The sequence below is a fragment of the Haliotis rufescens genome, unplaced genomic scaffold (genome assembly GCF_023055435.1).
Source record: "Haliotis rufescens isolate VD_foot unplaced genomic scaffold, xgHalRufe1.0.p SCAF_11, whole genome shotgun sequence".
NCBI lineage: Eukaryota > Metazoa > Mollusca > Gastropoda > Lepetellida > Haliotidae > Haliotis > Haliotis rufescens.
The window spans coordinates 40,328,500-40,356,267 of NW_025963791.1; the positions used below are offsets into that span (position 1 = coordinate 40,328,500).

Genomic DNA, 27,768 nt, shown 5'->3' on the forward strand with positions numbered 1-27,768 from the left:
CTAAGGAGGTATAAATAATATTCAAAGAAGAGTGTTGAAATTGAACTAGGGAAACTTGATTAAATGAGGACGGGCACCAGCCACCACATATACATGTTATAAGTTGCGTTGATAGTAGCACTTGTAAAACGAAAACTCGCTTGAGTAACGTGAACGCACGAGACAAGAAGGAGGCCATTGGTGAAACAGTGTATTGTGTCATTTTGCATTATTTGTCTTCTTGGTAATTGTAGGACATTTTCACTTATTTGAATTGTGTAAAACATTGTTATAACTTCTATAGATAACCAAGAAGTGTGATAAGTTACTTTTGAAATTATTCAAGTACAACCATGTCGTGAAATTGGAAACGTAACTTGTCTTGTCGGGCGCGTCCATCCTGATTTTGTTCTGTGGTGAAAAGGACTGAAAAACATTTACAAAGCAGATTGTATTTTGTACTTAACGTATTAAGTTGCTTATGTCATGATTGAGTACATCATGTGTGTGTGTTTGATGCTAATTTTTGAGACAAAATCCTAAAGCAGAGCAAGAGCTTGTAAACAGGACACAGACAAAATGGCGCACATGTGTTGAACAATGAACTCATGGTCGTGAAATTGGACGAGTTTGGTTTCTTCAAGTTTGTTTGAATTAGTGAGGTTGTGCAAAGATGTCAACTGTGCACTACAAGTTCAAGAGCAGTCTTGAGTACCAGTCTGTAACCTTTGATGGCATCCATATATCACTTGGTGACCTGAAAAGGGGGATCAGTCATCAGAAGAGATTGAAACCTGGAGAGTACAACTTGGTGATCACCAATGCCCAGACGAGAGAAGGTAAATCCAAATTGTGATAATCATTTTTCGTTGATAAAAGCCTAGAGACCAAAACGAATGGTCCATATGTTAACTCCTCCAGGTAACACCAGATGGGATCATATGTCCATATGTATGATCCGGGGTAGAGTAGGTCTTCAGCAACCCATGCTGACGTAAAAGGTGACTAAAGGGATCGGTCACGAGGCTCGCTGAGTTGGTTGATGCATATCACCGTATCCCAATCACATATTTCGATGCTCATTATGTCAATCACTGGGTTGCCTGGTCCCCGACTCCATTATTTACAGACTGCGTCATATAGCTGGAATATTGCTGAATGGTGGCATAACAAGCATCACATATGTCCATATATTGTAATGTGGACAATTTGTGGTACAAGTTCTTTTGTCACCCCCGCTGTTTTTTCCCATTATATTACTAATACTCAACAGTTTTATAATAATAAAGAAATATTTGGGGGGGGGGAAGGAACTACAAAGTTAAACAAATTTGACAAATTTTTGTCAAGCATGGTATGCATAACCTCAGTATACCACAAAAGCCTATTAAAAAGATTCTGTGGGTATGCATGTGTTGAAGAACGGTTTGGATAATAATGGTTTGCGACCCTTGAAGGACTAATGATGAACACATTTCCTTATTGTGATAAATGAAATGTATGAAGGTCATACAATATTATTAAAAACATAATTTGTAGAACTGAAGTGTTTCAAATGACATCGCACAAGCTGTTTAGATTATGGCAATACACTGGCACTGTTAACAGGAAAGAGGTTTCCACTAGTGGTTTAACAATACATTATTGTATCCCGATACAAGGCCCATGATACAATACATTGATTTACAACCCTTGTATCTCAATACACGATACATTCCACTACAAGTTGTTCTAAAAACATGTGAATAAAAACAGATTTAAAATGCCAAACGAAACTGTTCAACAACCAGTAAGAGTGCAGAATCACGATATGAGTCATATTTTCCCCTGGTATTGGGATATATATCGTATCACAATCCCCAAGGGATCATTACGCCTCTAGTGTTTCTCTCATTTGGGTATATTTAACTAATCGACTCTTGTCCATATAATAAAATAAGCGCATTTTCTTATTATTTCACAAAAATTTAAGTTTGTAGTACAGTAAACTTAAATTTGTGAATGATTCTGAAATAACATGGACAATGGCCAGTATGGACTCAAATGTACTGCAGGTATTTATAATTTCGCTAAGAACATCAATGATTAAGAACTGTTCCAAATATTGATATACATATCAGAATATGAGTTAGGCGTATCATAACAACCTATTCATCTCTTAAACCATTCTACGTACTGTATAATCAATATGTATTTTTATGTCTTCTGTGGTACTCATTTGTAAGATATGGAAATGGTCGCAATAATCATGATAATGATTAATTCAAACAGTGCATGATAGTAGGCATGTTTCTCAGAATAATGCTTGGTTCAAATATTAATAATTTCAAATTAAAAGTAAAGATTATATCCATGAGTATAGTGGTGAAAAGGATGATTAAACAATTTAACTGTGGAAACATTTGCTATCAGAAACAAGACAAATAAGAGGTCACACTCCATGACAATTGAGATACACATGTATTCTCTGTAAGATACATTGATGCAAAGAATATAGTATATCCTTATCTGCAATTATGTCAGATGTAGCAGTGATTTTGGCACAAGAAAACTATATTGGTCAATGACCATTTGATGACTTGGGACTCAGAATTGTAATAAGTCAAAGGCAAAAGTCAACAAGTCAAACCAACAAAAATGGTGAACAAATCAATGCTTTATCATTCGTTATTGGATGAATATTTGCCATCTGGCCAATAAAACTTTGAGAAAAGAAAAGCGCTTGACTTAGTCACTTTAGCTCCTGACAGCATTTCCCTTTGATACAGAAAGTATGATTCAATGACATGTGCTGTGAAGAATTTCAATTACAAATTTTGATGGCTTTGCATTGTTTTATTTAATTGGTACTGGATACAGGACTAATCCTTACAACGGTTTAATTTAGAAATTGTTAAACGTGTGAAGCCTTGCTTAGCATTTCTGTCAGTCTAAAGTCTGACTATTTAAACAAACTATCTGTCAAATCGGAATCTTATTGATCTATGACCGGTGACCGATGGCCATCTGAAACTCTGCGTTGTTAGGACCAGTGTTAGAAAGTAGGCCCGTTATGGGTAGATTTTGTGTCAGTGCCCGTAGTTTCAAATTTGTAGGGTAGTCTCCGTCTGATAAGTTAAGCCAAAGCCTACAGCTTCTAATGTCTGTGGGTCCTGATGGCAGCCTGGTATCTTTAAATATTTTGAACACTGGTTGTCTTTGGTAATAACGAGAAGATGATAATATTGAAGCAATTAAATTTGTGGTATTTTATGGTACTTTTTCAGAAACTTAAACTTGAACTAATGTTTAATTATGTTTACATGGCCTGAAATCTTATTTGCAAAGATGTTTCTCTCTCTCCAGTTTACAAGAATGATGATGAACTCATACCAAAGAACTCATCAGTGATAGTGTCCAGGATTCCTGTTGCTGCAACTACAACCACTAACAGTACCAGTAAAGCATGGTGAGTTTACTGCCATGTTTGATATTTCTGTTAAATGTTCTGCAGGATCAAAATTTTAGGGTGGGGGCGTCGTGATAGGTGTTGAGTGGCACACGTAAGAACAGAGATGTTCATGTCTGTTCATGTTAATAATTTGCTGTCAGCTGAAATAGGGTGGGTCACTTTTGAAGCATAAGCCGTAAGTTCAATGCTTTATATATTTGTCATGTGCGCTTATTTGCTTATCTATTTATAAACTCTCATGTAACCACCTATAACATAACAATCATAAACATTAACAAAATAAAACTGAACAGAGTGACCCCAAACATTTAGTTATTTGAAAGTGTTATTCTTAGCCGACCCTTGTTTTATCAAATCTCAACAAAAGTAAAAGTTTCTGTTCTGTTCTTTTTTATTTTCTTTCAATGTATGCCACTGGACCATGGTCAGTTACCAGTGATTAACTCAATGTCATTAAAATCAGACCTTAATTCTCGCTACCGCTATACAAAGATCTGGGGACATCCCACTAGAGGTCACGTCAGAACGACCTTTCATCCGACCAATCAGAGGGTCGCTTACCAGATCATGAAAGTGACAGTCGGAATGTGATTTCTAATCATGCATCCTCAAAAACTTTTAACACAGGGTATTCCGAACGATGCGGGTTTAATGACTGAATCCATACAATCTAGACCATCTATTAGCGATTCCAGAATGTTCTTTTGTTCTGGTTTCAAATTTTTGATCGAGAATTTGTCAAAATATGTTTCGAAGCGTTGTCGCCAATTTGAAAATAGTGCCGTAAAGCACGCGAAAGCTCTCTTCTGATTGGTAATTCCATTTGTCGGTCAAAGATCGCGCAATGTTGGTCTGACGTGGCACGTAATGAGATGTCCTCAGATCTTTGTTTAGCGGTAGCGAGAACTAAGATCTGATTTCTTTAGCGGTAGCCAGAACTAAGATCTGATTTTAATGAGATTGGTGATTCACTTGGATGTCAGATGTGTAAATATTACTGTTCTTTAATTTAAGTCCCTGGAAGTTCTCTGTCCCTATATTGTTTCTTAAGAGATGCTATTTCTATTTCAGGGAGCAGTTCAAGCAGGATTGTGCCAAAGCAGTATGTGTCTTTACAATTTTGTATGGTTAACACTAATCATAGAATATTTTAAAAAAATAATTAATCATCAAAAACATTTAAATAATAAAAAACACTGGTTATCATGGTTATGATTTCAAAATAGGACTTTATAATTGTTTGACATATAACTGAACATATTTATGTCTGTCTTGTTTGACATGCATAGATTTGTATGTGTCATATCCAAGAATATGTCTCCCAAACATTGTTGGTTTTCCTTCATGATAAATATATCTGTTGCATTTACCTTTGCAGTGAATTTACACTGCACCTGTGATATTCAAACTTTACGCCTTCTTTTGATAATGTATTTTTTATCTTATTTCCAATTGTTGAAGTGCTCCTTTTAGAGCCATGTTTATGAATTGTTGTGTATGTCATTTTGACATTGATTGTGTTAATGAAGTTGTGAATATATTCAGAAATAAATTGCTTTTATGCTAATTTTGTTTTTATTATTGCTGTGTGTCAAGGATAAGCAAGCAGATACTTCACATGGGACCCTTTAAAGTAATATCCTAATTTCTTTATTTTGGTGAACCTAAGGCAGAATCCTCTTAATTGATATACAGAATTTAATTCCAAGTCATAAGTGTGATTAGATAGAGATATGGAGGCTTGGCAAATAATCAAATAACAATATTTGAGGAGTCATTGTCATATCTGAGATATATATTCTGTTTCCTTCAGACACCATACTAACTTCCAGAGTACTGATACAAGTATTATTTGATGTTATTAAACTAAAAGCAGTTTCGTTATTCTCAAGCTTTGCAGTTGTGACTTAAGTTTCAGACTGGTTCTGTCATCTTTCTACCAGGTTGCAACTTCAGCCATGAGTCCACAGTCCAACTCAAGCGTACTTCAGTCAGCTAAGTTATCTGACAATAAGTCGATATGTTGAGGTATCTAACATTATAACAATAGTCCATATGTTCTATCAAGTATTTCTATCATGACACCAATCTCATTAAAATAAGGTCTTTTACTCTGTGATACCTCTGAGATGATTGTGTGAGGTTAATCCTGAGCGACCTTTGGCCTCACAGTCTTGATGGCCAGCTTTCTAGAATAATTTGACTTCCTTTCTTAACCTCTTCAATTCATCAATTTCTGTTTTAACAAATAGAAACCCACCCTGTACACAAATATTACTTCATTGTATCCCAATTGCGTAGATCGATGCTCATGTCAATCACTGGATTGTCTAGTCCCAGGTTGATTATATACAGACGGCGTCTTATAGCTGGAATATTGCTGAGTAACAACAAACAAATCAATGGTGTTGATGCCACAGAGCTTAGAAAGCATGGTGTGTATCAAATATTAACTAAGTAATGTCGCAGCCTTCATTAGATACATCCAAGAAAGTCTTTGTCTCGTTTTCGAGGTACGCAAATCAGATATGCTGGTCTGAACGCTTTTCTCACTTGCACTGAGAATTTAGATACATTGACTGATGGACTCATCAGGATATTCACTTGATACAACCTCCTATGGAGGTGTTCTTATTTCTTCATGCAGAATGGTATAGCATAGAAGTAAGAGATCCGCTATTTATAAGATTGCTACGATACAGTACAGCATGAAAATCAAACGGTGCTTGTCATAACCCTAATGTTAAAAAATTAAAGATTTAGAGGTTCTCACTCCTCAGATTCAAATACCCGGTATAATAGGAACAAACCTCAATCACTTAGGGAATGTCATTTATTTTTAACCCCCATGTCCTTGTAAATCAATGCATGATAATTGTAGAAAGGGTTTGAGTTACGACGAGTTAGTATGAGATGTTTAACAGAAATAAATTAAGAATGAGAAGAAATGAGAATTAAGCTGTAGAACAGAATTTGTTTGTTTTTGAAATGTTGCGGTGTCAGTTTTAGCTCACCAAGCCATTTTAAGGATCATAACAACCAACCCTCCATCCTTTGAGTAGGATGGGCATCATTTTACTGTTTTTATTTCCAATTTAAATAATTAATTTAGCAGTCATATTAAGTCAATTCAGCTGCACAATAAATGATGTCCTGTCTAGTGTAGTTGCTGCACTGAAGATTGTGTACATCATTATTACTACACACCTACTACTACTACCACCAGCAAAGACATTCGACATACCAACCCATTTTATAATGCTTGGTGTAGCACAATATGACTGAATTGTGTCTTGTTTTGAATAGTAAGTTCAGGAGTGAATGGAACATCAGTGCATAGATCTTCTATGATCACCCTGAATTTGAACCTCGATTTGTCAGCACCTCCCCTGTGTCCATGGCAATATTACCATATGCGAAACTTCAAGCTTCCCTCGCACGTAAGGCTAACACATCCTAGTGTTTCTGAAATAATGTTCAAACTTGTATTAAGCCCCTTTCACTCACTCACTCACTCACTCGCTCTTATCTCTGTGATATGTAGCGTGTGTGAAGATGTGTAGTGTTAGTGGTAAGCACTCTGAGATTGCTTTAGTGGGAATAGTTGGCAAACAATCTATTTAGAATGTGTTCTTTTGGGAATATCGAACCAGTTTGTGAACCGTATCAACTACTTAATGTTTTAACTACCAAATCCAAGTTCATTGACCTCACATCAAAATCATTTCAGCCTTAATGCCTGTTTTGTCTTGCATTTTTTTATATGGATTTATTAAATATGCCATTGTGAATATAATTGAAGATCTGTGGAGTACATTTATGCACAAGATGAGAATTTAAAAAATGTAAATTATTTAATATATGTACAGATGTTAAGTTGACAGTTAATGTACTTTATCATGGAATATTTGCCTTCTTACATCTGTTGAATCATTAACATAAGTTAAGATCTGATTTGTAACTCACTTTTATATTACTGGCCAAATTTTTCAAATTCAGTGGTTCCTTTTTCGATCTTGTATGCCTACATTGTGTAATCATGGCATTGTTTAAGAAATCATATTATCCCTTCAATACTATGCACATGCATATTTTTTTTAGGTTTTCTTCCAAGCCTGAACACATGAATGCATGTCCTGTGCAATCGTTGGATCATAGTGTTCTCTTGAAGAATGGTGTGAAATATTGTGTTATACTTGAAATAAACACTTGAACTCAACATAACTATTTGCCAAACATCAGTTGTAAAGACTATTTCAGTGTTTCTGTTGCCAGTAATTTACCGGTAAAATAGGTTTTCCTGTACACTGTCCTGTAATTTTTTGGTCTTAGTAGGACGCTTATGTAAATTAAAAGAAGTTCGCTGTGAGTTGTATTTTGGAGCTGAGCACTGAATGCAGCAAATATGGGATATATGGCCCATCTGTAAAACATAGTCTTGGCATTAGATTTTGAAGATTTGTTTATCAAACGGTTTGAACTGTTTGGTGCTTTTTAATTTGCATTGTTTGAACTAAAACATCTTCAGGATTGAAGTACTGATATGTCAGATGTACCAGGTATAACATGGTCTCACATTCAATGAACGTAAGTGTTGACTCGAAGTAGATTGTCCTGCCATTGTATTGAATTTGGCCAAATATCCCTTTGTTGATGTCATGAGGTTAATGTTTGTTCTGACAGGCAGTTGAGCACAGACTCTGACTCAGGTTATGAATCATCACTGATAGTAATGAGAATGTGTAATACTCGCCTATATGACCTTGGCATGCCAGGACCAACATTGAATTTTGTGATGTCTATAATTTCATAGAAATTAATCTACATAAATAGAAATACATGCTGCCATTCATTGTTCACTAGATTTCTGTGTAATGTCTCATTTTCTATTGTGATCTGGAATATGAGATTATTAACAAGAGAAGGTAACCTACACATCATTGTTTTGTTCAAAGCTGTTTTACAAGAATATAATGCTTTGTCAGAAACACATTCCTTTGTGTCTATTATTTAGGGTATTGATATGATTGTAAATCTAATTATTTGATAAGGAAGTATGATTCTGGAGCTCAGTGCTTGTCCCTTGTAAATAGTTTATGGTTAGAAATTCAAGCTGATAGAATGTAGTTCATCATGTCATATTGTGCCAGGGGTCTGGATGATTTTTGTTATCATTATCTATATACATTATTTCATTAGATCTGGGGTTTATTAAACAGTTTTAGCTCTCCTTCTATGCCTCTTTCTGTTGCGGATTGTCTGTCTGGCATTCACATGACTAAACACTTAAGAAAACTGATCTTTAGGGGACCTACAATAATCATAAAATTACAGAATATCATTTACAGCTTATTTTTGGGGTGATATTTGCCTTATATTTGTAGTTCATGTACTTTTAGACAGCATGTCAAACATGTTTTTGATTCATTATTTCAGTCATTTTGTAATTGTTTTTCTTTCAATATCTGGTCACATAGAATTGTGAATGTAATCCAACCATGCATATACACACCAATAATGGACCTCGTTGTGAATATTCATATGTGGTGCCATGTTATCTGAATTATTGTTTTCCTCTGTGGTATAAACTAATACACGTTTCTAAACCACTAGAAATATTAACAAACATGTCAAAGCGAATGTTCTACATTTTCAGTATATAGTGTAAAGTTCACCTACTTGCATCATGGTTTGTTACTTGTATATTACTCAGCAAAGCTTTGGGTCAGAATTGGTCTTTGAATGTTGTAAGAGACAACCAACAGGATTGGGTGGTCAGACTCGCTGACTTGATTGATGCATGTCATCATATCCCAATTGCGTAGATCTATGCTCATGATGTCAATCACTGGATTGTCTGGTCCAGATTTGATTATTTGCAGCCTGCCCTAATATAGCTGGAATATTGCTGAGAGTGGCATTTAAAAACAAGCAATTAACATGTACAGAATCTTGTTTTAACACCTGGCAGGTGCTACTGTGATACTTTAAATACAATGACCCAAGCGGTGCATTATTTGTACAGAATAATTAAAAGATTCTGTAAGAGAAAGAAGTGTATGAACAGACTCTTAGTGTAATACTTGGGATGCTTGCTTCATTTACTCACCACAATCACAATCAAAATCATGTCAGTTGTGTATTGTATCCATCATATAACATTAGCATATGTCTGTTTGTCATGCGTTCAGTGTTCATTATCATTCATTATGTGAAACAATAACGTGATTTACATGAAAGGTTTGTTTGAAAAGTTTCGTTCAACAGATCCATCATTTTTATTTTTAACTAGTCCTGTTCATTTACTGTGTTTCTGACATTCAACTTAATGGTTTCTTTACATTGTCATATGTTTTGTATTTGTATTTACATTTTGTGTGTGGGCAGTCACTTTATGGATATCTCATGAGATGTACCAAAAGTTATACACAGGGATTCTTCGTCAAAATTTGTCCCTAAAGAGGCAGTAAATGGATCAGGTGGTCAGACTCGGTGTCTTGGTTGATGGTTGTCAACTTGCAATGATCGTTGCAATATCAAGCACTGGATTGTCTGGTCTTATTTGACTTGATTATTTACAGGCCATCGTCGTGTAGCTGGAATATTGCTGAGTGGCGTTAAACAACAAACACGCCAGTAGTTATGTTCTTATTTTCTGTATGACTTGATTTATTTGGTATGTATTGGTACAAGTGTGTATGCACTTGTTCAGATGGCAGCTTTGAATGATGCCATGTGTTGCTGAGGCAGATCCTGATGCAGATTATCCTGAAATGAAGGCATGTGATCCAAATATGACCCTGATAAGATCCAGTTTCTCACCCTGATGTGCTGAAAGCCGTAACAGCAGGAAGAGATCTTGCTTCCTGTATCACTACAGGATACTTTCGCGTTCAAGACAACCGATAGCTTTGTTCATGCTGAGACAAACACAGCATGTTCCTTGAAAGTTTGTTCAATATTTTCTTGGACCAAAGTGATGAAACTTCTAATGGTTTGTTTTCATGTATTGAAAATAAATCGTGAAGTCCATGATGACTTTGTATTCTTTGAATACATGTGCCTGAATTGAAATTGGAATGAATGAGTGTGCAAGTGAAAGTTAGATGTTTAGTTGTATCATTAGTTTGTTGTGAATATGTTGATTGCCCTGTGTTAATCAATCCATCACTTTAATCTATGAATGATCAAAATTTACTCAGTAAAAAATAAATGTTTTGAACTGAATTGCCATAATTTTATGGTTAGGACAGTACTTATGTATCTTTAACGCTGCAAGGGCAATGCTGCTGTTGAAAAAGTGGTAAACTAAATAACAGAAAATGTTTGCGTGGCTGGGTGATTTATTGACTTTCTGATTAACATGTTACCATAGTGAAAGTATTCATACATAGATGAGATTACAGCAGTTCGAATAATCTCATGTGTCCTTATGACAATCTATATGAGATGACCTTCCAAATTACAGGTCTAAGATTGCTGCAGATATTGGGACCTGCTCTAGTTGCTCGTGCTGACAGCAGTGAAGTTGGATGTAGTTTGCAGGAAAGGATGTTAGTCTAGGGATTATATGAAGGATGAATGTAGATAACATTCTCATTGGGTAATAAGAGATGTCAGTGACAAGTTCAGGTGTTGGCTGAGGCTGAACTCCTTGGTTTGCTGTTACAGAGATGCAGACAGGAGGTGATGGCAGATGCTGCTGCTGTTCTGATAGTGACACTAGTAGCCACTCCATACCACCACTTCACTCACTCGCTCATTCCAGTTCCTTACTTCTTGTTGTATGTAGGATTGTTCAGAAATAAAATGGGATACAGCACATATGCAGTTACATGAATAAAATTTCTACTATAAGTTTAAGACACTTCAATTTTATTTTAATTGAAATTGTTTTAAGAATGTTGATCTGAAATGCTCACTTACACAGCTAGAGATGTGTTAAATGCAGTGTCCAGGAAGATGGAGCAAGATTTGACAGATCTTTCACAGTGATTGGCTGATAGAAGATGGGTGCTGAGATTTGAGGAAACACTTCAACTGATGGTGGCCAACCAGACATACCATGGATCAAGTTTTTCAAAAACAAATCAACTTAGGATTTGAATAAAAAAACATGCTGTTTGGTTTATCTCTTTATGAAAACAAAAGTGTTATCATATAGGGTATGAGCAGGATACTCTGTTTACAACTTCATGAAGCAGTTTTAAGAAAAAGCATTTCTTCCTAGTGTGTGCAGGTGATATTTCATTTGGTGACATTAGGAACCAGCTTTCTACAAGTTCTCATTAAAACAAAAGACAAACAGAAAATAACATACATGCACACACTTATGTAACTGTAGATTACATTCTCATGTTACAGAATTGGGGATTTATTTGATCTTTCAGAAAATAGAATCATTGTGAAAAAGCTGGGAATACATGAGTACCTAAAAGAATTCTTCATAAGCTCTTTTCTTCAGAAAGTAGGATTAGAGTATGTCAATGTATGTTTTTGAAACCATCAAATGGAAGCTGAGAGAAATTGTTGAAAGAAACACTTCAATATCCTGGAGATGGAAGAGGCTGTTGCAGACTTGTTCCAAAGCCTGAACAAGCACCAAGAAACACTAGTCCTGTGTCACAGTGGAATGGCAGCAGCACTTCTCTCACCAAGAACAGTATATAGGTATAGAGTAGGATGCTTGACAGCTTCATCTTGCTGAAACTGCAATAATCTGCTTCAGTTACATCACACCAACACTAATCACTAGGTGACCTCGTTAAAACTAACATTCATGCAGTGAGGCTGTGGTCTTCTAGGGTATGTAGGCTTGGAAGTGTCCAGTTTGGAGTGAAGTGGTGGCAGGGAGTCGGTAGTGGTTACGGTAGACACTTGTTCACCTGCTCAACCATGTTGTTTTTCAGATCCAGAAGGAGAAGGCGAAAGAGATGATGTCATTAGATCAGCTCAGAAATGTAAGTTTGAGCACACCTGAGCTGAAATGAATACACAGATAAGTCTCTGGGCCCCATTCCCCCAAATTGATCTTAGCGCTAAGGTGATCGCAACTCGCGTATTCATCATGGGCTTACGATCAATGTGGCACTTAGGTCGTTTTGTGGAACAGGGCCCTGATATCAGATTTCTAGTTTTTATCCCAGTTCATTTTGTTAAGGGAGACAAACTTAATACATATGGCATTTGATAACTCTGTGGTATTATTTTTAACTCTGACCTGTGCCAAGACGTGTGCAGAACAGGTGATCCCATTCGTCTCAAATAGTAAAATATGAGTAGATCCACAGGAATTTCTCTACAAACAGGATGCAATTGATGTACTAACAGAACAAGGACACTTTTAAATTATGGTTCACCGATAATTGACTTGATTAGGTCTGACTGCAGTGATTTGTTTTTTAGTTCTAAAGAGAGGAAACAAAGAACGTGAAAAAAACCAACTCATTTATTGTGATAAATATTTAAAGAAAATTATGTTATACTTCAAAACAAATGTTTAGGCCAAAAATCTGTTCATAAAAACAAATCGTAAGTTTTGCCTAGGTTTGAGTTTGTTTGAGAAATTTTAAATGAGGGTGTGTATGTTCAGGTTAAATTGAACTTTAAAATTAAAATATGTATGTGAAGTATTTAAGAAAGGACAATTAAAATCAAAATTCTTAACTCGTATTTGGAAGAGAAATATGCAAATCTGATGTTGCACTTTGCACCTCAAGGTGTAGTCATGTCGAGAAAGTACAGAATGTATGCAGTACCTGACAATATAACCCCCCTTGAGTATTTGGCCTTTTACCTACTCATTGTGTCCTTATGTCTAGTTTCATTTCACACAAAGTACAGAACTATAGAAATAAGATTCAATTCAAAGGATCAAAACATTTTTCATTGATTGTTTATATTAATACAGTTTCCCAAACATGTACTTTTGATGATCAGGTACTGATCTAGCTGGGCCTGCTCAAAGACTGGTATTCGGCCCCAAGTCCAAAGCAAATGATAGTAAAAATTGTGAAACCACCTTTCCCAGCTAATGTTTTACCGTAATAGCTAATGTTTTACCGTAATAGCTAATGTTTTACCGTAATAGCTAATGTTATACTTTGTACAGGTGACTTGGGTGTCACTGACCAGTTGGAGCAACATAGTGATCTTGTTTCCCCTAAACATTAGTACTGACACCAAGGCTCAATTCTAAACTAAACATTGGTACAACTTGCAGAGTCCAGTCTTAGCCCATAACAATCTTGCTTAAACGCTGCTAAAACGGATATAAAAACCTCCCTCACCTACTTGGCCAAGCTTCGTTTTATCCACAATTTTCTCTTGTGAGTGACCAAAATGTAATCAGTAATCACTAATTGATTGATCATCTTCGGCAAGTTCTCTTCTAAGTACAGCAGGTATGAAATGAACATAATTGTACCTCTTACAGACAGCAGATCTTGTCAATGCTCGAGCCACGGAAATGGACAAAATAAAAGCAGCTATAAATCAGTCTACCAGAGATTTTGATCCATCCAAGTAAGTTGTTCAATTCCATTCTTACAAATAGAAATATCATTTTATTGGATGAAAGTGTCCAGTGAAATATTCATGAAAGTTTTCCTAATTCCTTGAGATCATAATTAGAAGTATGATTTGAAGGACACATTACAAAATGTCTTTTACCTATTTTACAGTAATATATGAATTGATGAAGCCTCCAACATTCAGCAAGTCTTTGTTCCTGTATGCAAAGTAGAACCCGGTATGATCTGTACCACGTGAACGGGCATAATGTTGACTCAGACATTCGAAATGTACTTACAAGAGGCTGGTGTTTATGGTTTATCCCTGAAATCTCTTGATGATTGCAACTTTGTTTCCAGCTATGCCAAGTCGAAGCTGCCGACTGGCACCCCACCCAACACTTACACCTGTTACAAGTGTGGCAAACCAGGCCACTTCATCCATGCATGTCCTCTCAAAGATGTAAGTGAACAAACTGACACACTTTGATACATTCAACTGCAGTTAGGATAAATTGGATAAAGCAAATTTACTGCACATCTCGTGTTATGGTCGCGGCGTATGGAAAGAGGAGTTTGTGTGCTTGGTTTGCCATTTGCAAATTTGGTCAATGAAAACATGAAGTTTACAATAAAAAGTATATACACATGATGATTTACAAATTCAGTGGTGTTTGGGTACTGTATGCCAGACAATGTTTTGTATGCAGAGATTAAAATGACGTGTATTTGTCTCGAAAATAAGCTGGACCTAGCAGTCGGCTGTTTACACTTTTTCTCCCAAATCTATGGGTGATTTAGTTAAAAAAAATACTTATATGTCATGGCCAATATCATAACTGAAGACATTTCATAGGAATTGATAGGAAGAGCAAAGACTGTATCTCTAATGTTCGTTTCAAGGCGAGTTCGTGGTGAGTTGATGTGATTTGCCCTTCTGATCATACACGATTTCGCTGAAATTAATGTAAACAAAATTAAAAGAAATCTTGGAGAAAAGTAATATCATGGATTATAAACGTAAGCCCAAATACACAATGAACTCTTTTATAGCCAGATAGTGTAATAACAGGACTAACTTGTGTAGTTCAGTACAGATTTGTCGACATGCTGCTTTCAGTGTTGTGTGCTCACGATAACATTTTCACATTGTGAAATAAAATCAAAGCTCATTGTATGTATGTATTATGCACACATTGTTAGTCCAATGGTAGTCCAATACTGTATTCTAGTACTTTACTCCAGTATTTTACTCATCACGAAATGCATATATGTAAGGAGGCCCTTTTCAAGGTTGAGTGTACACAACTGTTTATTTGGTTACATATTAGTACATAACAATTGAAAGAAAAAACTGACTGCCCGCGCTGTATTTTCAAAAGCCATTGCCTGAGAAGAAATTCTTCTTTTTTTCAAGCCTAATTGAGTTAGTTTCAAGTGAAATTCCTTTTCAATAGATGCTGGGATTATATTTTCTGAATGTGACTATGCTTTGTAACAGATGTTACAAGACAATTCATGGCGATTTGATATTAGGATTTTGAGCTCAAAGTGAGATAATAGTTGAGAAACTATTTGAAAGTTAGTCATTATTTTAAGCTGTTGAGTTCATGGTAAATATTGGAAAGAAACTCTTCGGTAACTAGGTATTAATTATCTCATGAACTCTCAACGCTGATCAATACACTGCTGTTGATTCTAGCTTTGAAGTAAAAGTTTTTGTAATTGCCTGTTGGGAATCTGTTCTGTTTCTACTTTTGTCTCACGTGTGTTCCTGCTTTCTGCTGGCAGTCTGAAACACCTGGCGTGATAGAACCCCGGTTTAAGAGAAGTACAGGCATTCCCAACAGCTTCCTGACCCTGACGGACGACCCCACACAGCCAGGAGCGCTGCTAACCCACACAGGCCACTTTGCTGTCCCTACACTTGATGCGTATGTCATTCTTGGTTACATGAGATAATGTTCAATGTGCAACTCTTTGACACTTGGTGCAATGCTTGAATTGCCCACATGGGCATGATAAGCCATGCTGCAGGCCTAAATATATTAATTTATTGATGTATGCCCCACATCCTGAAGTTTAAGTATCCTTGGCATATGGGTAATTCTTACTGTTAATTTGGTCCCATTACAAGTCTCTTCCTGTTTGTACATGCAGAACGGCGTACAAGATTGGGAAGAAGGAGCGACCCCCGTTCCTGCCTGAGCCGAAGAAGGAGATTGTGGAGCCCCAGCAGCCTCGGATACCCCCAGCCCTGCAGTGTCCACTCTGTAAGGAGCTGCTGAGAGATGCTGTAGTCACCCCATGCTGCGGAAACAGTTTCTGTGACGAATGTAAGTTGTGTTGTTGCATTTTCCAGTTCGTTAGAACTTAACAAGCTTGCAAGGTCAATGCTAGTACAATTTCCTGTTCAAAATTTCTCCATTGTTTTAACATTACAAGGGCATTTCATCTTTACCATGGCTAGTAAAAGCTTTTGAGTTTAATTCTAACCCTGTCCGTTATGTATTTGAAAACTGCAACTTTGCTTGTAGAACATTGTCTTTTTGACATTCTGGTTCTGATGTTACTGTATTCGTACATAAGATCTATCTGTGTGAAATATTGTCAGGGTGTAAAGGTAGTTGAGCTCATCCAACCAAGGGATACAGGAAGATTATTTCACGTCCAATGTGCCAAGAATGTTTGACTCATCAGTACTGATCTTATTTTTTCAGGTATAAGAAATGGACTGCTTGAGACAGATGATCATGAATGCCCTGTGTGCCACGAAACGGATGTGTCGCCAAGTCAACTCATTCCAAACAAATTCCATCGTGATGCCGTCAGCAGGTTTGTCAATGACAGCAGCCACAACCAAGTGAAGCCCGAAAGGCATCCCCCTTCACATCATGTCCAGGCTCCGAGACATCCACCGATTGGTCCACCTCATATAATGACAGGGCCACCACCGATTGGACCACCTCGCATAAAAACTGGACCTCCTCGACCAATAGGACCGCCGCACATACAGACTGGGCCTCCACCACCAATAGGTCCACCACACATACAGACTGGGCCTCCACCAATACGCAACATTCATACCCCACTAATGCCTGTATCCAGGACTGCAACCCCTGCATCGAATGTTGCCCCAGTACCACAAGTGCCACCACCCCAGACCACAGTGCCTCCACCAACACAACCGCCGCCTGCCATGGTGCCAGTGGAGCCACGCCCACCACCACAGGTGTCAATTGTCAAGTCAGAGCCACCTGACAGCACTGCAAGTGGGAGGTTAGTAAAATAGGGATTGTAATTATTTTCAGACCCTTATGATGGTCGAGGTCTGTTGTTCATCTCATGCCATAGATATCTCTTCTGCTGTTGCATTACAAGCAACACATTGACACATAGCATCCTTTATGACATATGATATTTTAACTTTCCATACATTGAGGAATATCAATCAATCCCTTAGGTAGGACATGATGCTATGAAACAAGAAGTGACTTGATCCCACTCTGAGCACACATGGAAAATGGGGTTACGTTAGTACACTCAAAGTGAAAAAAGTATTTCCAATCTGCATTTCTCAATGGGCCCTTTTCACACTTTCACTCAGATACTATAATATTGTAATATTTCTTTTCCAGTCTGTCACCTGGTGAGCATCCATCTACTCCTACCAGAGATGAGAATTCCCAGTCTGCTGCTTCTGATGAAGAGCCCCGGGTAAGCCAAAATTGAAACCCTCAGAAAAGAGACATTATGTAACCTTGTATAGTAATACTGTCACCATCCGTTAATAGATAAAGTTTTGAATTGAAGTGGATTGATCACTGTACACTATATTGAACTGTCTCTGTGTTGCAGGGTATGGCTGTGCAGGTGGTTGGAACCAGAATTGGCAACTCCATACAACTTACAGGTAAGATATAAATGATCTTAACAATTATTTTGGGTGACCTGGATTTAGAATCCAATAGTGTTGTTTCTAAGTTTTATTTGAATTGATTTAGTACTTCAGAAACAGGTCATGAGTCTGAATCTTGGTTTGCCCTGATTGTGTTCAGTGGTAAATGTCCAACACCTGCATCACGTCTTGCTTTCCTTCCAAGCTGACATGCTATAGTATTACTTGAATACTGGTCCAACACAGGTCTATTAAGCAACATTCATGCTTATTCATGGACAAAACCAGTCTTTGGGCTGAAAGGATGGTTTGGTCCATGGGTGTGCATGAATTTTAGCTGAATAGTCCTAGGGCTCAAAGTGGCATTAAAACCAGCTCCCTCACTCACTCAAACACAGATTGTCAACCCCCTCTTTAAAGGTTTTATAAGCCTCAGTAACTTCCATGCAGTGAATGCTTGTAACAACTGCTTGTTGTAAATTTCGTCATATGTTAAGTTGAATAGTTTGCAACATTTCTTAAATGTTTCACAGGACCAGATACCAGCAATGAATTTGATCATGGTCCCAATCACAGGAGAGGCAGGCACTTTGATGGAAGAGACGACAGGGACAGGAAATACAGCCGACATCATGACAGACCAGACCAGTAAGTCAGATTCAAGGACACTAGAAAGCTAAATTGTTCCTTTTTTCCCTTCTATAATATGCCCTTCTGGTTGTAGAAATTAAACACAAGGACTGAAACACAGGAAGAATGAAAAACATTCAGGATAGAATGTTTTTTTACTCCCCCTCCATATTTTTCTTGATTTTCATGGAAACAATTTGGACATAGTCTCAAAGGTGGGATAGGTGTCGTTTCCCAGGCACAACTTGAAAACTGTGAAAGACTTTTTATCCAAATCTAGTATATGTATTATCCAAGGGCTGAAGTGGTGCCTTTTGCTATTTAGGAATTTTTCAACATGTGATTTTTCTGTTTCCATGGCAACAAGTTTGACTTTGACTCTGTTCATAGTGGTGTATTTGTCCAGACTCTATCTCTAATACATATAGGCACTCTTTCTTGAAACACTGCCTACACAAAGGTCAGGTTGTCAGCTGGTGCCTTTTGCTGTACAGGGTTTTTTTAAATTTATATTTTTCCCTCTTTCCATGGCAACAAGTTTGACTTTTACCCTCTTTGGTAGAGGTGTGTACCTGACATAGAAATACAAGGTTCCAAATCCAATTCCATGGTATTGTTTTGATAGCCCCAAAACTACTCTTGTATACGGACCGACAGATTAGATTGAAATTCTCTCATCAAGTTGGACTTAAAGTAACAGTCAGATGATTAGTTCTTTCAAATTTGTGGGGGACGGAGGGGGTTTGTCATCATCCGATGACTCTTGTTACTTTTAGACCTTTATATTAAATAAGAGCTTACATTGAAGAATCACTCAACCAACCCTATTTGTCACAGCTATTCAAGAAAGGACAACTTCCAAAGAGGCAACTTTGATCACCCCCCTCCCAGGGATCCAACAGCTGGCCCTCCAGGTCCCCCTCCCCACATCCCACAAGTGAAGAATGAACCCACTCCCTACCCACCTTTCCCTGGCCCCCCTCCCTCTATGGCTGTCCCTCCACCAGGATTTGGGCTGCCACCAAGGATTCCTCCAACAGGTTTGTCTCAATATTTTCATTGTTACAAAAATAATGTGCCACACCATGTTTGCTGTTCTCTAGTGTCCGGTAAGTAAGGTCTGTATACAAGCGCTTTAAGAACAAAGAACATGTACTTTAGAGAAGTATATAGGGTTATGTTGTTTCATGCTTCTAGTGTACCAACAAAACACATCATGACCATCACAGTGCCTGAAGCTTTAAACAATAATAGCAGCAGAACCTATTACACTTTGAATGACAAGCATAGCAACAATAGCCAGTTAAAAACCCATGAAGTTTAGATATTGGCCACAACTACTTGATATTTATATACCTGTGGTAATTCTTTGTAAGAATATAGGTCCCCAGCAATCTGTTTTAAGGGGTGACTAAATAGATTGGGTGGTCATGCATGTTGACTTGGTTGATTGCCTGTCATCAAAAACCAGGTGCCTGGATCCATCTGCTTATGATGGCATTGACTGGATGGTCTTGCCTAGACTTTATTATTTACAGACTGCCATTGTATAGCTGAAATATTTCTAAACAGCAAACAAACCATCCCTTGATTAAAGAAACCAAAGATAACTTGCATCAAGTGCATGTTCAGATGCAAGCTTGTTCCAGTAGATTAAAACAGGCTGCACCCATAACCTTCTCAACAAGACGGATAAAAAACTCATCTCATATCAGATCATTTTGTTTAATATTCAGTCAAGTTAATGACCACTTGATGAACCATACTGACTTATGACCCGTCCTCACTGCTCCATGAAGTATCTTTGATAGATGTGTAACTGCTGGCAGTCTGTCAGACACATGTTGTAAACGTTGACATGCATGGGGCATGTTGGGTGCAAGAATAAAGGGATGCATTTATCAGTATCGGATTGCACTGATGCATGTTTTATACAGCTAAATCAAACTGTGATAACTGTAGTTAATGACATGAATGTGAATTAATGTTTTGCATGTTTCTGCAGGACCCCCACCAGCCCCCATCCCAGTCCTGGGCCCCTCATCGGGGGGGTTCCCCCCTAGTGTTTACCCCTCGGGTATGCCCCCAAGCTTCCCCCCTCCATTCAAGCCCCTGTCTGAGGCGGAGTTCTACAAGGAGAAGGCCAGACTACTGCAGCAGAGTCTGTGAGTATTCTATGCTGGAGGTTAAGTTTCTCTGTCTGATAACACTAGCTCAATTTGACACATTATTACACACTTCTCATTTTGAACTGAACTCAAAACAAAAGTCCTAAAATGTTACCTTCAGTAACCACATTTTGAATTGAGAAATATACCGTCATGTCGCAAAAATAGATTTCATTACAAGGAGGTAAACTGATACACCAATTGGAACAAGGTGCTTCAGCCTGTGGCAAAGTAGACTCTTTACTTTCCCAGACATGTCTACTTGTCTATTTATTCTGGTCAATCAGACAAAAAGCTTCAAGTTTTCAGGCCAGTTGAAGACTGTCAGGAACATGCCTATGTTAAACTAAGTGTTCTTAGGATGGATAAGTCCTGTGTCTCTGTGTGCAGCTTCAACACCTGAATGTTTTGTTTTAGGCCTGTGCCTGCCCCCAGACCTCGCCGTGACATGATGGATGACTTTACCCAGGAGCTGCTAGCTTACAGCAAAGATCAGAGGAGAAGGAAAGTTAGCCGGTCAAAGTCCAGGTAAATAGAGACCATGTTCAACAGTGATGGGGTGTAAGGTCAGGCACCTGAGTCTCATTTGTTATTGAATATGGCCATCAAAATGTGCTACCCTGTGTATACAGTTGTCAGCTGAATATACTGAGTCTGATTCAAATTCTTTAAATGACTCTTTCTTTGTTGAAATTCCTTCTTTTAACATGGCTGCATTACTTCTAACAACATAATAAAGTATATTACTTTTCTGTAACCCCCGTGGGGAGTCTAGGTTAAAATGGGTTCCCAGCAACCTAGGCTGGTCAAATTGGGAGAAAAATGGATCAGATGGTCAGGCTCAGTGACTTAGTTGATAGTGTATCATGTTCCCTGACAGTGTGGGTCCTTGCTCATAATATCAGTGACTGGATTGTCTGGTCAGACTTGACTGTTTACAGGCAGCTGTCATATGGCTGGAATACTGCTTGAGGGCAGTATTATACAACAAACAAACAAAACCTTTCTCTAAAAATATGTTAATGATTTTCTTAGGTTTAAAGATTGGTTTTGCCTTATTTCAGAACAAAATCCAAATCAAGGTCACGTTCCAGATCTAGAAGTATTCCAAGAAACGTCAGAAGATCTCACTCAAGGTCCCGGTCAAAGTCTTGGGTTCGGTCCCGGACTAGATCCAGGTCACGATCGAGGTCCAGAAATAGAAAATTGTCCCGGTCAAGATCAAGATCGCCAAGACGATCAAGATCTAGACTTAGATCAAGGACTAGGTCTCGGACCAGAAGTCCTCGGAGGTCTCGGTCTCGATCTCGGTCTCCACGCTTGCGATCTCGATCAAGATCGCCTCGACCAAGGACTAGATCGAGAACCAGGAGTCCAAGATATACAAGATCAAGGTCAAGGTCCCGTTCTCGCCCAAGGTACAGATCATATTCAAGGTCCAGATCTCGATCATACTCACGCTCTCCTAGGTATTCAAGATCTCGTTCAAGGAGTCCGTATAGACGTCGCTCTCCATATTATCGCAGATCTCGATCAACATCACGTCCAAGATCACCCGTGAGGACTTCACCAAGAAGACTGCCCCCGGGACGTGATCGCTGGTCCCCGCCTCCATTCCGCAACTACAGACAGCCTGAGGCTCCCCCTCCACCTCCAGGAGAGACTGGACCTCCGCCACTGATGGGACTTCCTATGAGGCGATTCTCCCCACCACCAGACAGATATGGATACAACCCTTATCCTGATCGAGGAATGCCACCGGATCCATATTTTAATAAGTAAGTATATGGATAATATGTTCATGATTAAAATAGTACACATTCTACTGGGCATTCAGTGTACAGTGTGGCAGAGAGGTCAGACTGCATCTGCAACTCTATCTATGCCTGTCAGAGGATGATATTCCGTAAATATGTCAGTAAATATTCCCAAATTTATATTACAAATTTCCCAAATTCTTGTTATATAGTCATAACTTATGTTATGGCTTTGTACGAGTGACTTGTATTTCACTGACCAATATGAGCAAAATCGCTATTTTCCCCAAAATTGCCTGCCAAGGGCACTTAGTTTGAAATCCTAGATAAAACCCTGCTGTAATACACCATGATACCTTGCCATTTTAGTGAGTTGGATTTTTCGCCGCTTTAAGCACTATTCTAGCAATTTCACGTCGGGTACACCAGAAATGGGCTTCACACAATGAGCCCGTGTGGGGAATTGAACCTGGGCCTTCAGCATGACGAGCGAATTCTTTAACCACTAGGCTACCCCATCGCCCCAGGCAGCACATGAGAACCAGCCCTAAACATTTGAAAATATAACTCACTCAAAATGTGATTCTTTGTTTTTACAGCTTTGAACCACGACCATACGATGACCAATATAATGAATTCTTCAGGTTTGGGATGGGTCCACCTCCAGGAGGTGTGCCAAATTACGAGGGCGTCGGCTTCATGGGTAACATGACTCGTGACCCACGGGCCAAGTCTCCACGCAGGAGGGGTAGAAGTCCAGCCAGGGGGGGTAGGGGCAGACGCAACCCCAGAAACCCTGATTTCAGGAGAGACAGGAATCCAGACTTTGGAAATCAAGAGTTTGAAAATCAGGATCAACTCGATTTCAGGAAAGGTAGTCGTTCCCATGAATTTAATAAACGAGATGAAAATTCTCAGGAGGGTAAGTCGACTGATAAGCGTCGAGATGCAAACCGAAAACTGAAAGACAAAGGAAAGAGGGATGAGAAGAAGGACAAGAAGGATGGAAGAGATACTAATAAAGATAATAAGGAGAATGCAGATGGTAAGGCGAAGAGAGATAGTGTCAGGAGAGAGAAGGAGTCTGGTCAGAAACCAGCTGATGATAGAATTAAGAAGATGAAAAAAAAATCTGGAAAAGATGGATCCGACAGTGATTCGACAGTAGCTGGGCAAAATAGTACCAAAAAAAGTAATCTTATTGAAATCAAAATTGAAGCCTCTATTCCTGAGGAGCCTAAAAAATCAAGCAGTAGAGAGAGTAGTAAGAGTCGGAAAGACGCAGTACCCAAGAAATCGGAGAAGAACGTCAAGTCTGACAATGAGAAATCAGTGGGTAAGAAAGTAGATAGTTCAAAGACCAAGGTGGTGAAAAAGGTAGAGAGACCAGGCTCAGTAAAAGAGAAATCTGAACCTGAGAAACCAAGGAAAATGAAAACAGAGAAGGCTGGAACTGACAATGGAAATCAGTCAGACAATATGCCAGGTAAATTAAGGGTTAAAACCAAGAAAAAGAAAGTGCCAAAGCCATCATCGGGGCCCGAGTCAGAAGGAAATGGCAAATCTGATGGATCAACAGAAAAAACAATGAAGAAGAAAAGAATGACGCCAGACATCCCGGAGGACATACCAGAGGAGGACATTGACAGTCCGGCTAAACGGGTGAAATTGGAAGCAGATGTGAAGGATTCTTGGAGTGATCAGCAGGTCTTGACCCAAGGGAAGTCAGGCCGGGATGAGGAGACGGTGCCTGTTGTGGAGCTGTCCAAGTGGGAGCGGGATGACTATGAGGAGGACTCGGCTAGTCCAGCCAGGAAAGTCAAGCGAGGCAATGAAAAGAAACCGCTACCAAAGTATGTATTTTTCTGCACTTTTTACTTTGCCAACACACATTCAATAGTGAATACAGTTCTGTATGGAAGAGGGGCGGTCGGGTAGCCTAGTGGTTAAAGCGTTCGCTCGTCATGCCGAAGACCTGGGTTCGATTCCCGACATGGGTACAATGTGTGAAGCCCATTTAAGGTGTCCCCCGCCGTGATATCGCTGGAATATTGCTAAAAGCGGCGTTAAACCATACTCACTCACTCACTCACTATATGGAAGAGGTGTTGGCAAAGTTAAAAGTTGTAATAATGATGCTTAGTTGATACTAAGTGCCAATTAAAAATTGTAGCATTCACTATTTTGATGCATCATAGACTTTGCGAAGGTAAAAGACAGTAGGATTAAGTAACTATTCTAGTAATGCTCTAGGTTTTCAGACACAAATTACTGTAGTTTCATAAGATAAATGGGCACAGGAGGCCCTGTCTCCTAAGGTGTAGCAAATGCCAGTGCAGAGTTGCATCCCATTTGCATACCAGAAAAATGATAGTGGGTTTGAATCTGGGTTGGCCCTGATTTTGTTTAGGCTTGTCATCAAAAGTCGTAAACGTGAAACACCTTCAACACTTTGGCTTTCCTTCCACATCAAGCTGACCAATTTACTCACTGATGATATGACTAGCAAAATTGTGTTCTTGTTTCTCCAGATCAATCATCGAGAGTGCTGAGAAAGTTCTGTCCCAGAAACCGATGCGACCAACTTCTGTTGCCTCGGCTGTGTCAGCACCAGTTGCTACGAAACCCCATCGGCGTGTGTATCTGGAGGATGAACCAAAGGCAGCTGACGATGATGACCGTAGAGTCATGAATAAACAAAAATCAATAGAAATCACAATTTCTCAGGCAGAGAGGGGTGAGAAGGGAGATGGGAGAACCAAGTCTGACCGAAGGGATCGGGAGGAACGCAGGGTGGATAGGAAGTCTAGTGTTAGCAAACTGCGAGCAGATGATGAGAGGAAGGGTTCTAGAAATAGTTCAACTGGCAGTATTAAGGACAGGCTTGGGAAGCGGGAAGGTACTCATTATGATAAGGGAAGTGGGGATAGAGATCGTCGTCAGTTGGAGAGGACCGAGAGTAGAGAGGAAGATGTGGGGAGGGGAGGGAAGGGAACCAGGGAGGTGATACGCAGAGACAGTCGGGACTCCAGGGGGCATGGTGCTAGTCAGGAGAGGTCGGAGTATAGGACAAAAGATGGTGGACAAGATTCTCAGAAAGATGGAAAATCTGAGAAGGGCGGCAAACTTGTTGATCGTAAAGAATCTATGATTGACGAAGCAACATTTGAACCAGATTACGACGAAGCCGACACTGATTCTGATAATGCATCCTCAGCAGATGATCAGAGGAAGAATGCAGATGACAGTGGGAATGACTCCTCCGATGACGAGGACGATGACAGCAGCCCAACAAAGAAGAAGAATAAGGATGGAGAAGATAAAAAGCATAAGAAAAGCAAACATAAGAAACACAAGCACAAACATAAGCATAAGCATAAGAAAAGGAAACACAAGAAACATAAGGAAGGGAAAGAGAAGGAAAAATAAACATTACAATATCTAGGTGATCTGAAAATCTTGAATTGTTGACATAATATGAAGTTGATAGTGGGTGTCACCGTAGTATTGACCAAAAAAAAGTTCTTTAAAAACGTGGGTGAAGTTGTGATAAATAGTGAGGAGTTTTATTGGATGATGGGATGAATTGAGTACAACTTTCTGTTTGATATGTGCAATTCATTGAAGCGTTAGTAAAATATTTGTTTACAAATGGGGCATTTTCAGGTAGATTATTATTTTTTTTGTTCAAATCTGGTGTATGCATTGATTTTATAAACTGCATCAATTTAAAGTATTTCAATCACATGTGAAAGTTTTGAAGTGTGAAATTTCAAATACTGAATTTTTGTACACTTAAGTGCTTTGTTTCATTCTTGAAATTTGAAACCAATCAATGATTCTGCAGAAATTTAAAAAAAATGGATTGGTGTGTTAAAAGTATGTGAAGGCTTCACATGTAGAATCACATATTTTACTATAACATACACAGTTAATTAGTTTCATTATTCACATACTTATCCAGGGATATACATTCTTCTAAACACTACTAAGATGAATGATTCTATTTGGGCAAAAGAAACCAAATGAATTTGTTTACATATCTGTGAAGAAGTTAAATGTTTTGGGTTTTGTCTTCTATTTTGCATTCAATGATTGGCATACTGTGACATTGTTACCTGTGTCCTATTAAGGCTAGGTTTATTTGGCCAGTTCTTATTTAGAAGACTGAAATGTTTTGTCAACAAAAAAAGTCAATTTATTTCATTTAATATGACAGGTTCACACCTAATTCTAATGAGCAGTTCATGGTCAGAGAATGATTTGAAATGCTTCTTTCTAGTATTAATTTTGGTGCATTTTCTCATTGAAGCATATATTTATTTGTATTGAGAAGTTTGTTTGCTTATGTTTTGTACAGAGAGTATTACTTTCAAATAGAACATGTATATTTTGTAAATATTTGAGAGGCAAATCGTGTTCAGAAAGATGTGTAAATATCTGAGTGTGAGATATGCTTGGATTGTATGGAACTCCAGAGAGGATAATAAAAGAGATGATCTTTTAAGAATGTTTTTTGTGCTATTTTGTGTATATAGTCATGAGTTCTACTGAGAGTTGCTCAACATACAGGATTCATTATTTTCATCAGGTGTATCTTGAAAATAACTGGATATGTGCTGTATTGGTGATTCTGCATAAACCAATACTTAAGCAGTTCATGCTTTAGTCTGACAATAATGTGCACTTGAACATCATGGAATTGAAAAAAAAGGTTTGTAGGTGAAAATGAGTCGCTCTGTCAATATTTATGATCATTCTGAATTTGGATTGGATGATCCAGTCCTTATTTAAAAGAAAATATGCGACATTTGAAAAAACAAGTTCTTACTTTAATGAACCCCATGGACATGGTGCCTGCACACCAAGGATCGTTGGAGGCCAATCTGGGATTCGAACCCCCAAACCAATGCATCCTGGCAGCTTCAAAGTGTGTTGTACCTAAAGTTCTCCCTGTTTCTGCAAACACAGACATGGAATATTATGAATGTAACTTTGTCTAGATTAGTGGGACTCTCTACTTGAGACTGATTCTTTCAAACAATACCTACTTGCTCACTCCATCAGATGTTGATGGGAACATTTGTATGTGGGCAGTATGTCCATTGTATTTCTCAGACTCTGTGACTGTGGCTTAAGTGTCACTGTTTCATTCCCAGACTGCTTGTGGGTTGTTCACAATCTCAATCACTGGATTGTCTGGTCCAGACTGGATTATTTACGGGCGGTCGTCATAAAGCTGGAACATTGCTGTATGTGAGGTAAATCTTTTACGCTGATGTCATCAATAGTCACGGCGTCATTTTAATATTGAATCTAAAAAGCATGTTTAACGTCCGGCACCACAACCAACAATAATAGTCAGACCATCTAG

The 27,768-nt window shown here is 38.4% G+C and overlaps 1 protein-coding gene across 1 annotated transcript; it reads left to right on the plus strand.

The window, feature by feature from the left end:
* The first annotated feature begins 136 nt into the window (after positions 1-136).
* On the plus strand, positions 137-26,901 carry LOC124142333 (E3 ubiquitin-protein ligase RBBP6-like). Its single transcript, XM_046510751.2, has 18 exons — positions 137-818; positions 3,325-3,427; positions 4,502-4,532; positions 12,340-12,390; positions 13,866-13,954; positions 14,302-14,404; positions 15,733-15,875; positions 16,102-16,277; positions 16,662-17,220; positions 17,580-17,658; positions 17,800-17,854; positions 18,373-18,487; positions 19,307-19,509; positions 20,475-20,634; positions 21,055-21,165; positions 21,702-22,415; positions 22,994-24,247; positions 24,926-26,901. The coding sequence occupies exons 1-18, from the start codon at positions 653-655 to the stop codon at positions 25,821-25,823; spliced, it is 5,010 nt and encodes a 1,669-aa protein (XP_046366707.2). The 5' UTR covers positions 137-652; the 3' UTR covers positions 25,824-26,901.
* Positions 26,902-27,768: the final 867 nt, after the last annotated feature.

What these genes read in the sequence shown, in the direction of transcription:
- LOC124142333 (XM_046510751.2), top strand. Translation starts at nt 653, where the DNA reads ATGTCAACTGTGCACTACAAGTTCAAGAGCAGTCTTGAGTACCAGTCT. An exon ending in AGAGATTTTGATCCATCCAA is followed by an intron (nt 13,955 to 14,301) that starts GTAAGTTGTTCA and finishes CTTTGTTTCCAG; the next exon opens with CTATGCCAAGTCGAAGCTGC. An exon ending in ATGCATGTCCTCTCAAAGAT is followed by an intron (nt 14,405 to 15,732) that starts GTAAGTGAACAA and finishes TTCTGCTGGCAG; the next exon opens with TCTGAAACACCTGGCGTGAT.